The following is a 16,248-nucleotide window of genomic DNA, read 5'->3' on the forward strand; positions in this document are numbered from 1 at the left end:
ACTAAAATTGGTGATAGATCGTTTGCTTGTTTCGGCCCCAAGATTTGGAATGAACTACCACGTGGTCTGAGGGAGTGCAGTCTTTACCTGCCTTTAAAAAGAATCTCAAGACACATCTTTACTGTATATGTTTTTATTGACGCTATAAACCCTTGATTTGGCTATGAATCCATTGCATTGCATTGTCTTTTGTTTTTTGTTTGTTGTTTTTTCACTCAGAATTGATAATATATATTGTAAAGTGCGCAGAGCTTGTGTTTTACACGAGACTGAGCGCTGTATAAATGTGTATTATTGTTATTATTATTATTATTATTATTATTATTATTATTATTATTATTATTATTTTTGTTATTACATTTTGTTGGCTGTAATAAGTTTTCGTCATAATTGAATCCCACCAACTTGTCTCCTAATCCCTAAACAGATAGGTCTTCATAGGACATTGAGTTGGAATCAAAAAATCACGTATCACTTCAGGCGTCCTAGTCTATTTGTTTGAAAAGAATTCGATATTATATCAGATGAAATAAGTCATTGCAAATTAAATGGAATTATCTATATTATTAGCTTGCAACATATAAGTAATACCTTTAAAGATCATAGGATCATTTAAGAACATGTTATCTATGATAATTATGATGATGATGATGATGATGATGATGATGAGGAGGAGGAGGAGGAGGAGGAGGAGGAGGAGGAATAGGATGATGATGATGATGATGATGATGATGATGATGACGATGATGGTAATTATAATAATTATTATATATATATGATAATTGATTCTTTTATCATAATATATATATATAATATATATATATATATATATATATATATATATATATATATATATATATATATATAAGACTCCATAATTATACAACTTTTAAATATAATTTATGTTATACTCGACGGAAGAGAAAAGGAAATAAATATTTTCTCATTTTAGCATCGAAGACACACCCAGACACAGTCTCAGAACACGTTCTCTCTCTCTCTCTCTCTCTCTCTCTCTTTCTCTCTCTCGCTCTCGATCTCTCTTTTCTCTCTCTCTCTCTCACTCTCTCTTCTCTCTGTGTGTATGTGTGTGTGTATGTTTGTGAGAGAGAGTGATAGATTGAGAGAGAGAGATAGAGAGAGAGATAGAGAGAGAGAGAGAAAACAACATCATCTGAGGATTAACTTTGATAGTTAAATCTTCTTATTGGGGTGACTACCCTGACACACTCGGAGATTTGGATTTTGTTGACGTTGGGTTAGACATTGATACAAAATCGTATTCCGTGACAATGACTTCACTGGCTTCTGCATCTAACTCTTTTTTCAATTCGATTTAACCAGCTAACTACTGTTCTCTTGAAAGTCACTTATATTTTAAAAATTTGGCCGGAAAAATCATCCTTCAAATATCGATCGTTTTAAATGACCCTCATCTTGGCATCAACTCTCAAACCAGGGACCTCTCGAGGACGACTTTTTTATATACGTGTCACAGTTGATTTAATATATATAATCTTATCTCATCCGTATTGCATCAGGAAGTGACATGTCGTAGGAGGTCGAACTGTACGATGTCTGGTTATGTATTAAAAAGACCCAAAAAATCAAGCAATGTTGAGTATGCTCAGTGATTGAATGTGTGACAATGATTGCAATACTGGATCTACAGTATGCAGAACAAGATGCTTGTTGGATCCCTGTTTTGTAATAGATGTCTGCCATTGCCCATCTCGAGGTACTCATTACCACCTGAGTCTAGAGGAGTAATAAGTTTAGATTGTCTCACCCAGGGAACCAAACGTTGAAACAAGAGTTCTGCTACCGTTTCAACTGTCACATAACTTATCACACACTTGATTCTGTTAGGAGACGGGGCACCGCAGCACCACTTGGTGCCACAGTGTGGTCTTGTGGTATGACACTCGCCTCTGGATTGGAAAGTCCAAGGTTCGAATTCCGCTCTAAACGGCGCATATTTGAGTTCCTAAAAAAGGCTCTTTTCACACACTCACTCACCTAACTCAGGTGTAAAATAAGTACCTGACCGTTAACAGCGTTGTATCTGTTTGAAATTTCTAATACTGCTAACAGTAACAGGCTTTATATCAAATGTTGCTATTGGCTTGAGACCCCCTGCAAAACGATTTAGTGGATATTACCCTATATAAATTATAAGAATTGTAATTATTATTTGATATAGCTCCAGTATCTACAAATAGTGCTCAGAGGTGCTTTACAAGAGTTTTTTTTTTTTTAATATCATACATGTTCATTCATTCGACTACAAAATCACCACAACAGTCACACACATATCGTGTCCGAAGTCCACGTAGACTCACTATCCTGCCGAATGAAAAGGATTGTTTTTTAGATGCCGTTTGAAGACTGGTAGACAAGACACTTAGGTCCGGCAGTAGTAGTATTACATTATTGTTTTTGTCAAGCATTGTGGACACGCAAAAGTGCTGTTTATGTGCTGTGTGATTGTTGATAGGCGATTGCAAAACAGTGTGCAGATTGTTGAAATTAATGTAGTTGTTGAGACGTTTGTCAATGGATCTCTCTCTTGTGTTGCTATGTGGTCTAGTGGTATGACACTCGCTTTCGGATCAGAAGGTCCTGGGTTCGAGCCTCGCGCTCGACGCATAGTTGAAAAGGCTCTTTACTCACATTCTCTCTCCGTAATCAGGTGTGATATGAGTACTTGGCCGTTAACAGCGATGTCTTTGTCCGAAATATTGTAATATCGCCTAACAGGCGGCATGTCCCGTCCTACATGTCAAATGTTGCTGTTGACCATCGACCCCTTGTAAAGCACTGAGCACATTTTAGTGTATATTGCGCTAGATAAAGCTCAATTATTCTATTAATTTTGAAATGAAAAGAAGGTTCGAGACTAGCCTGTAGTTTTTTAATTGATCGCTGTCTAAATTTTTCTTTTTCAAGAGTTGAGTAATTAAAGCTTCCATGAAGCAGGCTGGAATGTCTGCATTCTCGATAGACCTATTTGCAACTGAAGCAGGTGCGACTTCCTTTACTCATTCTTTCAAAAGCCACGTTGGTGCAACATCAAATCTGCACTGTTTATTTGGGTCTTTCTTAATTAATTCACTAACCTCTTCTATTGAAGCAAAGCATAAATTGGACAATGAGCATGATATAGGTGGTATGCTATCTTCATATTCAGTGGCGTTGACTGTATTGGCCATGTTGGATCGAATGATAGCAAATTTATTAATGAAGCTTCACCCCCCCCCCCCCATTGTCCTTCCTCACCTTTTCATCATCGTCATCATCATCATCATCATCATCATCATCATCATCATCTTCTTCTTCTTCTTCTTCTTCTTCTTCTTCTTCTTCTTCTTCTTCTTTTCTTCTTCTTCTTCTTCTTCTTTCTTCTTCTTCTTCTTCTTCTTCTTTCTTCTCTCTTCTTCTTCTTCTTCTTCTTCTTCTTCTTCTTCTTCTTCTTCTTCTTCTTCTACAACAACTACTACTACAACTACTATACTACTACTACTAACTACTACTACTACTACTACTACTACTATACTACTACACTACTAATACACTGACTACTACTACTACTACTAACTACACTACTACTACTACTACTACTACTACTACTACTACTACTACTATCTTAGCTACAACTACTCTACTACTAATACCATTCTACTATACAACTACTCTACTACTATACCACTACTACTACTACATACTACTACTACTACTACTACTACTACTACTACTACTACTACTACTACTACTACTACTACTAACTACTACTACTACTACACTACTACTGCTACTACTACTCTACTACAAATACTACTACTAACTACTACTACTATCTACTACTACTAAATACTACTACTACTACTACTACTAATACCTACTGCTACTACTACTACTACTACTACTACTACTACTACTACTACTACTACTACTACTACTACTACCACTAGTACACTAGTGCTGCTGCTGCTGCTTACCCTGCCATATTCCTCTACCTACTCTTCTTTTTTTCCTCTCATCTTTCTCCTGATTTTCCAATCTCAATCTCATCTTTCTTCTTCTTCTTCTTCTTCTTCTTCTTCTTCTTCTTCTTCTTCTTCTTCTTCTTCTTCTTCTTCTTCTTCTTCTTCTTCTTCTTCTTCTTCTTCTTCTTCTTCTTCTCTTCTTCTTCTTCTTCTTCTTCTTCTTCTTCTTCTCATCATCTTCTTCTTCTTCTTCTCTTCTTCTTCTTCTTCTTCTTCTTCTTCTTCTTCTTCTTCTTCTTCTTCTTCTTCTTCTTCTTCTTCTTCTTCTTCTTCTTCTTCTTCTTCTTCTTCTTCTTCTTCTTCATTATCATCATCTTTCTTCATATAAATCGACTTATTCCCCAGACAGGTTGTCGATGCATATATTTTTTAAACACCCACCGAATCCTATATCTAGACATCCTAGCCTATGTATGCCAACAATAACAAGCAAACATGGCTACATACTAGGTTGTTTTAGAATGTTGTTACCCACTGTTTGGTATTGATTCTAATATTATTAGTACACATCTGTGTGGTCCTCATCAACTCTACATCTTTATCCCCTCCAGAAATAACAACGGCAAAAAGTCTGGGTCTGGCCTTTGATGACGATTTCTGGTCACAGCCTACAAAGTTCAGCAAACGAAACTGTGAGTATGTGTTTTACATAAATCACAACATGACTGGGAATGGCTATTGTGTGGGTGGTTGTGTAGGAGTGTGTGTATGTGATATATTGTATAATTTTGATATCCCAAGCCATCTTTTTGCTTTCAATCTTTTCTTAGATTTTCAGCGCTACCACCACCACTGGCTTTTGGCTACTTAACTACCATCACGCCAGAATAATACCCAAAATAATATGATCTGTAGGGAAAAAACATTTCATAGAAAAACGATGCTTCCAAAGACCTCAACGCTAGATCAGCCCGTCGGAAAAACATAAACATGAATAAAGAATTTAATAAATGAATTTTTTAATGAATAAATGAAAAGATTAAATATTGAAGACGACACTCCCTCCTTTCAAATAATTCTCCAAAAACTAAAAAGGGTGAATCAGTTACACTGGCGGTCGGTCTGTTGAGCAAAGTTGTTTTGTGCCACCCTATAATTTTCAAATTTAGCAGATACTCCTTTTTGTCTCAATTTTTGCCAATGTTGATTTTCGTTAACACTCGCGCATCTCTCCTGCCTTTCTAGCCATGATTGGTACCTACCTGTAACAAAGGTTGTGCGTCATCACAGACAGCTCTCTTTTTCTTGTTGTCCCACGCGAGGCGAGATGACGTGCGACAATGAGCTGAGGGTGGGGGATGGGGACAACCATGAGCCAAAAAGTCAACAGGCCGCCTTAGTATTTTATATAAAAGATTTGTTTTCTTCTGTTTTCAAACCACGGCTATCCACTTCCCACCACAAACAACTGATACTCTTTACTGCTAAAATAACTAGGTCAGGCCGGCAAATTTAGTTTTGCACACCTTGAGGCCTTACTTGGGAGAAGTCAAAACCATATCAGTTTTATCATTGAAAGAACAGATTTGTTGTAATCAAACCATACGGATGAAGAAAATTACAATAAATATAGATCTTATGCTATTCGTTTTGCTCAAATGGATTTTAATCATCAATAAGAATATTACACAAATCATTCACCGAGTAGAGCCCCACGATGCTATAAATAAGAATCCCAGTCCATTAACCCCGACACACACACACACACACACACACACAGCAGTTCAACTTATAGTTATGTTATTGTCGTTGGAGTAGATAAGTAGTGCATTGAGGTTGGATTTTCTATTCCTTCTATTAATGACTGTTATCACAGTATCACACGAATATCGAAGAAAGAAATTTTATATGGCAGTCGAATTGCTGTTGTCGTGTTGTTCTTTTTAAAAAAATGATATTCACAAATCTCAATGCACAGACGTGTATCGCAATCCATACCGAAACAACAATGAAAGGATCCATAGACTTCAATGATCTAGAGGAAAATCGACAAATAGACCTCTTTTACATAATATATGCCCATCGTAAATGCCAGTGTTACGTGAGTACATCTCTTTAAAATTCAAACCACACATCCCCCCCCCCCCCTCCCCTTCCTTTTTTACACACAATATAGGACACATTCTAAAAAAATAAACCCACTAGAACATTGATATTGCGCAATTTCCGCTGAGTGAGCTCAAGACACTTAAAAAGGGCTCCTAAGCCAAAAGCAACATGCAGACGAGACATGATGCCTGTTGGGCGAGATAACATTTTCCTCCAACACAGTCAACACTGCTTCTGGTCAAGTACCTACTCATTTTACACATGAGTACAGTGAGAGAATGTTTTCGATCCATGCCGCCTTAAATAAACAACCAGAAACCGCCCCTGATCAGTTACTATGAAATTTGAAGGAATCAAGCAGGGGTCACTATATTTTTAGGGACCCTATATCTCCTCCATGTGCTCACAGACTACCTCTTTCGAACTCAAAATGATTCTTTTATTCATTCACATGCACACACACACACACACACACACACCCACACCCACACACCACACACACACACACATAGACGCGAGTGTTCAATCCAACATAAGACTCGCCCATATCCTTGCACAACACAGTCATACCCCCCCCCACCTTTTCTTCCATCCTCATGTACCTATATCGGGCTTGAGAAAGTGAAAGAAGATTTATAGAATAAAAATTTGACTTAAAAATACAACACTGGACACTGAGTTCAAATGTTAATCATCAACACTTAAATTTTAAGATTTATGTTGATCAACCTACCACCCCGTTCATTGAACGGGCAGCTATGCTTATATATATATATATATATATATATATATATATATATATTATATATATATATATATATATATATATATTCATACATATGTGAATGTGTGTTTTATACACACGTAGTTCACGGCTGGTAAAGAGAAATTGATAAAAGAGCCAATGTACAGATATACTTATAGATATACATTTTAAAAGGTTCTGAGCTCAAGCAGATATTGCAGATTGGCAGTTTAGGGGGACAATGCCCTGGGTCAACCAATATAATATGATAGGGTGACCATTTATTCTTTAACAAGTCGTCTTTACAACAGTGCGTTTCGAATCAAGGACCGACATATTATGCGAAGGTGAGGGTCACGCCCCAATACCACAGAGTCACACATACATAAACACATACAAAGCAGATTGACACGCCTTAAGAGAGAAACATTGATCGATACATCATTATTTGGGGGTTACATTAATGAAGGATTTGTATGTCCTTAAATGCCAAGGTTCTCTGTCGCTCTTGGGTGTAGCCTTAATCTTTATAGCGCTCCCTCACTTTTACCCATAAAAACAACAACATACTACTCGTAATTCGGAGTAAACTTATCATGTATATAGGTCTAGGATTACCCCAACATAATGTCACATAGAATAACCTTATAGGGTCTACCTCTCACTCACTTCTATGCCTAAAAAGAACAAAATACTAATTCAGCGCAAACTTTTTATCTATATAGGACTTGCCCAACATAAGATTTTATGATATGGCACCTTATCTTTCATGCCCCACGGAGTTCTTTTTTACCTCATCAAATAGCAACATATTCAAGCTACCCACTTATAAGAGGTGTCGTAAGCCTTCATAACGCCTCTTTACATCTTGGTCAAAAAGCTTTAACTTTAATCATAATGAATCTTTTTTGTCCACAATTTGGACATTTTCTCCCGACTTGTCAAAAATTCTTTTAAAATATAACTTGAGTATATATATATATATATATCGCGATATCAACTAAACGTGCTCAACCCGCCTTCTAAGGGGTCCCTAGCCAACAGCAACATTTAACATGTAGGACGAGACATGCTGCCTGTTAACCTGTTAGACAATATTACATTTTTTCCGACAGACCACGTACAGACCACCATGTTAACGACCACGTACTCATTTTACACCTGAGTTAGGTGAGAGAATATGCGCAAATAGCCTTTTCCCAGGATTCAACTATACGCCGCTCAGAGCGGGACTCGAACCTTGGACCTTACAATACGAAAGCGAGTGTCATGCATGTCCACATAGCCGCACAAATCACGATACAAGATCATTTTCATATAGCAATAAAAAGAGGTACTCATTTTACATCTGAGCACGGTGAGAGCGTGTGAGTAAAGAGGCTTTTCCAAGGACTTAACTATGCGCCGCTTAGAGCGGAACTCGAACCTTGAACCTTCCATTCCTAAGGCGAGTGTCATACCACAAGACCACATAGCCGCACAAATCACGATATAAAATAAATTTCATATATTAACATAAGCAAACATTCATTTTACACTTGATTACGGTGAGAAAAAGTGAGTAAAGAGCCTTTTCCAACCTCGGACCTTCCAATCGGAAGATCACATAACCGCACAAAAGAAAATACAAGATCATTTTCTTATAGGAAGTAAACGTTTTCCTGGCCAAAATGTAAAAAGGCGTTATGTCGGTGTTTGGCAGTCAAACCCGTGTGTTTGAGGAATGCTATAATTGCATTGTATTCTTTTAACCCGTTTACTGTCGCATCCTGAACAAACACGTATTTACTGGGCGGTTTGGGTCTAATTTTTAGGAAAATCCTTTAAAAAAGTGATTTTAAGGTTTTGGTGGAAAACGATATTATATTATCTTAGAAATAATATTACTGAAGTCCAGCTTCACAAAATAGACTACAAAGGCACGAAAAACACAGTCGAAAAGGGTACACTTAGTAAGAAAAGTGTGAAAAACGGAAAGTTATTTTGCTATTTTCTCAAAATGTCATTTGGATAGGGGTATGAGATACTGTGTCAAGTATTTATCAGAATATATTCAATGAAATTGTCTGAAAATTTCGAGTTATCACAGAGATAATGTAGTATGTCAAATTAGAGAGATAATTTTAATAAGGTATGTGTATTTTGAATTATAATCCAAATTATTGTTCGTATTAATGAATGGTATGTACTTCAAACTTTAACGTTTAGAGTTCTGCTTCAAATCCTCGGAAAAATCGTTCGTATCAATGTTTTTGTCTCAAGGAAATCGAAATGGCGGTGGCTATGTTTACTTCCGACACAAAATTGCACCGCTAATGTCATCTTATTTCGCGATTTATTGATTGAAGACCTATCCTTCGCTCAATATTATATAAAGCGTTGTATGATGATTAAGAATTACAAAGAGGCATCAAAAATAATAAACCATCCTCTTTATGGAGTGGAAAGATTTCATGGAAAAGCAATAGAAAGGAAAGCATTCTCAATTACCAACAATAAGAAACATATTTTATACCATGAATTTAGTATTTTACCATCTGGGAGAAGGTTTTGTCAGATTAAATGTAGAACAAGTATAAATCAACGTTCGTTCCATCAGCAATAAAAATGTTGAATATTTCTTATGGTACAGCAAAACCAAGGATTGATGCGTTCACTGATTGACTGGTTAATTTATTTAATGTTAGATTAAGTGACCAATTGATAATGATGATAATATTTGGTGTTGAATTGCCAAAAATGTAACGAATTGAAAATGAAATGAATATGTTTATGTTGTGTATATCGCACGCGTGAAAGAAAGAGAGGAGAGAGAGAGAGAGAGAGAGAGAGAGAGAGAGAGAGAGAGAGAGAGAGAGAGAGAGAGAGTGAGAAAGAGAGAGAGAGAGAGGGAGAGAGAGAGAATAAGTAGGAGTGAAGTTTCTGTTCAATGTTATAGTTATCATATAACGTTATAACAAGTGTAACTAAATGACAAATTGCCATATTTATGGACAATAAAGATCTATTATTTATTATTATTATTATTATTATTATTATTATTATTATTATTATTATTATTATTATTATTATTATTATTATTATTATACATTTTACATCAATTTTGTCATAACATTTTGATGGTATGTTCTAATAAAAATCCCATGAGCTAAAGCTGTAAAATCTCTCTATGGTGACACAAAATATTACAATGTTGATTATAGGGAAGAATATGGAGGTTATTCCTTCATTGGTTTTTTTGTGGAAATGCTGCCACAAGATTGTTATATTTCTTATACCAGACCCCCAAATCAGGTCACAAAAAAGTATCAATTCATATACTTTATATTTTTCACTAAAAATGTTGTTTTTAAATCTATAACGATGATACAGAATGATTAAAATAGCCCAATATAAGTATTTTTTAAAAGACCCAACCGCCAATTAAAAATAGCGAGAAGCTCTATCGATAGAACGAAGATGACGTCATTCTGATCTTTGTTATTGTTGGGTTTTTTTTTTTTGCCATCTACGTTATGAGTAATTCTCACTAAACTGTATGAACAAGACTATAAACGTTCATGGTTTCACATCGTTTTGTGTTTTGGTCCGTTATACTTCCGTATGGCAATGTTGTGAGCTTCTTATCCAAGTGCATACTATCTATAACTTTGAGTTAGTACCTATGTCAACTCTGGGTGATATCAAGCATTCTCTATCACTAATTTACTTATCGACAACGCTTCATCTTTTGCAATCACTCGATATCGATCCCAGGTTGTCCTTTAACCTTTGCTTATTACCCGTGTGTGGCCTTGAGCAAGTCACCTCGCCCTAGCTCAGTGTGTGGCGCTGCACTGCTTCTGACGCCTGTGTCATTCCAGTCTTCCCCTGGAATAAACCCTAAAGACAAATTTCACTTCGTGATAAATAAATGGAATTTCCCCAGGTTTGAGAGTTTTTGCCAAGATCTTTTACATCGATCGATATTTTTACCAAATTTTTAACTCTCTCCTTACCAGACATTTTCAGGATTTTCCCTAAAACTTCACACCCAACTAACACAAAAATAGATTTTTCTATCACTCAAACATAAAAGCAGTAAATTTATTGCGATAAATAATTTCTTTAGCAAAACATGCCCTACAACACACATTTCATTTTCTTAAAATTTTATGGTGTAGGCCTATAAGAGAAAATTGAATAAGAAAAATGGTGGTTGTATCGTAACGAATGTGACGATTTTCCCTAAAGTTGGTAAGGAGAGGGTTAAAGATGTGTTTTCCATAATACAGTCGATAATTGGTTAACGAGCCCTTTTTTTAATGTCAGAATTTTATATAATCTACTTAACTTGTCATGGATTTTCAAACAATCCGCAGAATAAAAATGCAATGGAAACCGTTCATCCGGTTGTTGTCTCTTATAGCCAATGATGCGATCCGTTCTCACCAAAGTCCCTCTTACAGATTAAAGCAATTGACGAGCAAGGATGATACGATAATGGAGAGGAACTTCAGAGATCAAATTAATTATGACAAGACAAACTGGGAATTGAAGATGTCTGAATAATATCAGGCAAAGAAACGGTTTAGGCGGAAATCAGGCAGAGGTTATAGAGATGTGGGTGTCTGAAATTGATAAAGGCAACCAATTATAAATATGTCAAGACACGCGTTAAAGCATGATCAAGCTCCGATAAAAGGCAAAATTGGTTGTCGAATAGCTGAATAGTTATAATTATGAAGGAATTGAAAAACAAACAGGATTACACCTGGAGAGAACATGGGGAAAGCCTAATTGACAACTTCAAGAAGTTGACCAAAGGGCTACCAAGAGAATAAATAACAAGAGGAAATTGAATGGAAACTTCAATTTAATCAACCCTGCAGACGTTTCGGGTTTCCCCTTTATCAACAAAATACGAAGAATGAAACACTGAAATGTCTCTCATTTGTCTTTAGTGTTTCATTCATCATGTTTTGTTGATCAAGCAGGGTAAAGCCGAAACGTGCACATTATCTTTCTTTGTCGATTAAATCAAAGATTTAATCCTATTTCCTATTGTTACACATTTCTTCGAGCTTCAAGCATTAATTTTGTCATTTACAGAGGAATAAAGGGCCTACGTAAGTGATATAAGACCTAGCTGTAGTCTATGCAAGATTAAAGGGCAATTCTATTTCATGGGTCAACCCCAAGTTTATAAAAGTGAAGGTCGAGTGATTTACTTATTCCCCCCTGCTCTGAATATATAACTCACATATTTAAAATATAGCCAGAAATCTCATTTTTCAAATAAAATAATATATCGATTAAAATGACCATTATCTTGTCAAGACCTGTCTCAAATCTGGGAGTGCAATTCATTACAGATACGTGTTTTTGACATTATATTTTTTAGGTTACGGCAGTATTGTTATGATAACACACACCTCGCATTCAATGTCATTTGATGTTTTATATTTTGGTACCCAAATGATTATTACGGCTTGTGACGTTTTATATCTTTTTAATTATATCATATTATGGTAAAGGTGAAAGCACTCAAGTGTGTCTTCACAAAAAAACATTCTGCCAATCGCAGTTTCGAAAAATGATTTTGTCCATTTAGAAAAAAAAATCTAATTCTTTTAAGGGTTAATTTGGTAATTCATAATTTTGATGCCGAGTTCATTCGCCAATGTTACCATGATGCATTCATTCATTATAGAGGAAAATGAAAAGGTAATACCCGTTTAAATGCAGATAGATAGACATGAATAATGAAGAAAGTTTGCTGTTCAGATTATCTCCTTTTTTGGTTAAAACAGATGCTAAAATTTAATATTTTCGAAACATTAAAATTTCCTCTTTGTTAGAAAGAATGAGAATGGATTTCCCTACACAGATAAATAGCCTTTTTACACCTTGGCTCGAAAACTTTTACTTCATCCATCAATATAACAATTTGCCTCCAACTTGCAAAAATGTCAAAACCCTTTTGAAGTCCCAGCTTACGAATTTTGATCATATTAACAGAGACATAGATAAATTGAAGGTTTTTTTTTGTCCAAAAAAAAAAATATTAAGATTTTTGTAAGAGCACGTCAGATGATCCTCTCTTTGGCAGAATGAATAGACGGCAAACAACATTTAATTTATATTTTAGATTTTTAAATGAATGTCTCCATTATAGGTAGTACAGTTTAATACTATACTGAACAATGGGTGGTAACTCTAGAATGTTTTGGTGACTATAGGCAGCAACAGTGTGATGTCAAAATACTGGTTCCAAAATCTTCTTGGAAATGTAAAATCAGTCATCAATAAGACTTGATACATACATTATGGAACAGAACTTCTGGCTTTGGAGTGATGGCATTTTATTTTCTAGCCTAAATAAATGCTGGTGGTCAATAAAGATCATCCACCCTCGCTCTTTTACGCAATCCTAAGAATCTGACTTTACATCCTGCTTATATGCCACCTTAAGATTCAATAAATAACTTATTCATTGTCAGTTGTTCTTCGGAGTACCATTATCACACAGATTTAAGATCTTCTACAAGTTAGGAATTGGGAGTTTTCACCTGATAATAGATATATGAAGTCAATGTTTTCTGGGCAAAAGAAAAAAAGTTGATTTATTAACATTTGACATGACGCTTTACCACATTGATAAATTATCAGCATACATATTATATTTCTTCTTTTCAGCATGGTGGAGCAAAAAGTCATTGGAATCTTCGCCACAGTATCAAAAAATTCTGCAAGGTGAGAATCGAAATTGATAAGCCTGAGGCGTTGAGCTTTTTGAGATTTTTTTATATAGTGCAATCTCCACTAAACGTGCCCAATGCGCTTTACAAGGGGTCCCTGGCTAACAGCAACATTTAACATGAAGGACGGGACATGACGCCTGTTAGGCGATATTACAATTCTTTTCGGACAGAGACAACGCTGTTTTGCACCTTAGTATGGTGAGAGAATGTGAATAAAGAGCATTTTCCAAGGACTTAGCTATGCGCAAATCGAGGTCGAACCCAGGACCTTCCACTCCGAAAGCGAGTGTGATACCACAAGACCACATAGCCGCGTTGTAGTCGCAAGTATATTTGAGGCCCATCGACTCAAGGCGGTATCATGTCGGGCGGGATGGATTGGGTGCTGGAAAATGAATTCGTAGCCACGAAACTAAAATTTAGGGATACATTCTATTCGTCATAGTGGAGAATAAATACAGAATCTTACATTGCAAAAAACCGCAAGTTCCTCTTTCTTATCATCTCCATTCTAAATTCACATTTCAGAAACTAGATAATTCTGGCAATATCATAATGGGTCACATATGGACTTTTTTCGGTTAAAAATCTCTTATTTGCTCTTATCACATCGTGTGTATTGAACGTGTGAAGTAATTCTAGACATTTTCATCAACGATTGCGGTTTTCGGAGTCCCAATAGCTCCGTTGGTAGAGCACTCGCTTCACACGTAAAGGGACCGAGATCGATCCCGGGTGCAGTCGAGCTTTTTATTTTTGGCCTCCTTGTCCTCTCAGCAGTGATTGGGTAGCTGGGTCTGTTAGATCTGACGGAAAGTACTTTGCGATAATCTAGCGTCCTATCCAAATAATAGGGAGAAGTTGCTATTGTCCGCGTCTCACTATAGAAAACGGGATAAACTCCGGCTCCATGGGCCAATTGTTCTGAAGAACTACTATTTGGTTTTGAACATATTATCAGTTCAGCACTGATTTTAGCGAGGTGCATTTTAAAAATATTTTACTTGTTCTTTTTCAAAACTGAATAAAATAGATTTACAACTTGTAACCAGAAGTTACCAATGACAAAATATTGCAGTTCTTTTGTTTCACTACAATGTTTGGTGACGTATCTCAATCACCTTTTTTTTCTTTGAAAAGATTTGTAAATAACAAAACCGTACTGTAGCACTGACACGTTTCAATGACATCACGATGCTCATTGCTCTTCACATTGATTCCCCAGTAGTTCACATAAAGCAACATTTCTTTTCCATTCAGCGCAAGTCGCCTGTTAGACGCCTTTATCTTTAATCATGTGTTGCGCGTCTAACAGGCAGCTGTATTTGAACGAACTGTGATTATTGGTAATTTGTGTGCTGGATTTATTCTACTTTATAAATTGGATTTTATACTGTGATAATTGTCATAACACCGTGCATCTTAAGAAGCACCTTAAGCGTTTAAGAAGATCTTTAACAGTCAAGCTTTTTATAAACTAGAATTTAAGAATGGATTCAACAACATTTGCCATCAAATCGAGGCTTTATAATATGTTCAGGGTGCTATTGTAAACAATGCATCTATTTTTAAAACAAATAGACGTCGTCGAAGAGCAGGACGAAGAAAACAGAGAACGATTAGTGTTCAACTGGGCCGTCGACCACCACAACGCAATAAGTTAGTGAGACCACCAGTGAGACCACCAATCGATTTTTTAAAATTTGTGAATGCCTCGAATAAAAACAATAGTGACGGAGATAAGGTCAAAACATTGCCGTGTCTATACAAACAACCCATGATCATTCACTCACAGAAATGTCTTAAAATGGCAGTTTTAAATGCTCGATCAGTTCTGATACAAGACCACATAATTGAAAATGAAATTGACGCTCTATTCATTACAGAAAGTTGGTTGAATACAAGCAATTCACTCTTTGTGTTAAATGAACTTGTCTCAACCGAGTTTTCTTACCTTTAGTGTTGCAGAGAAAACCAGCGGGCGGTGGCATTTTAGTTAAATAAGTATTTTGAATTTTATTCACGTGGAAAATTAATCTTTTAATTCTTTTTAGTCTCTTCATATTAAATTACTTTATGAAAACATCCATTTCAATATAATCACTTTGTACAAACCGCCATCATCCAAACATAGTGACTTTTGACATGACATTTAAACACTCATCATCGAAACCGTCCTATGAACAAAAAATGTAAGTACCGAAAATCCAAGTCAATATGTCGCGATGATGACCTTGTAGAGGAAAAAGCAAATGTAGGAGACAAGCTAAATGTATTTGAAACAGCAATCCTGGACATTCTTGAGAAGCATGCGCCATTACAAACATGAATGATATCACTTCGCCCAAATACGCATTGGTTTTCAGAGGAGATAAGAACGTCAAAAATGAAAAGAAGAAAAGATGAAAGGCTTTGGTGGAAAACAAATTCAATCAACAATAAAGAGCTGTACATTTCCATAAAAAATGAAACAAATAGTTTGATAGAAAAGCCAAACGAAATCGCATCAAGAAAACTGACTCAACCAAGAAAAATGACACAAAAGAACTTTTCAAAATCGTAAACGGTCTCCTAAAAGACACTGCTTCAAAGAAATGCCGTCCATCAAACACAAATGGATTTGAGTTAGCACAGCGTTTTGATAAATATTTCAGAGACAAAATAT

At 35.9% G+C, this 16,248-nt stretch overlaps 1 protein-coding gene across 1 annotated transcript in view; it reads left to right on the forward strand.

Annotated features, from left to right (window-relative positions):
* The window catches only part of LOC144958225 (uncharacterized), a 120,655-nt gene that overhangs the window by 74,506 nt on the left and 29,901 nt on the right, over positions 1 to 16,248 (forward strand). Inside the window, exons 2-3 of the mRNA XM_078890063.1 lie at positions 4,598 to 4,678; positions 13,519 to 13,575. Coding sequence (XP_078746189.1) covers positions 4,598 to 4,678; positions 13,519 to 13,575 — 138 coding nt within the window. The remainder of the gene's footprint in view (positions 1 to 4,597; positions 4,679 to 13,518; positions 13,576 to 16,248) is intronic.

The sequence above is a fragment of the Berghia stephanieae genome, chromosome 1 (assembly GCF_034508935.2).
Source record: "Berghia stephanieae isolate SIO BIC M18660-M18661 chromosome 1, UCSD_Bste_1.3, whole genome shotgun sequence".
Lineage (NCBI taxonomy): Eukaryota > Metazoa > Mollusca > Gastropoda > Nudibranchia > Aeolidiidae > Berghia > Berghia stephanieae.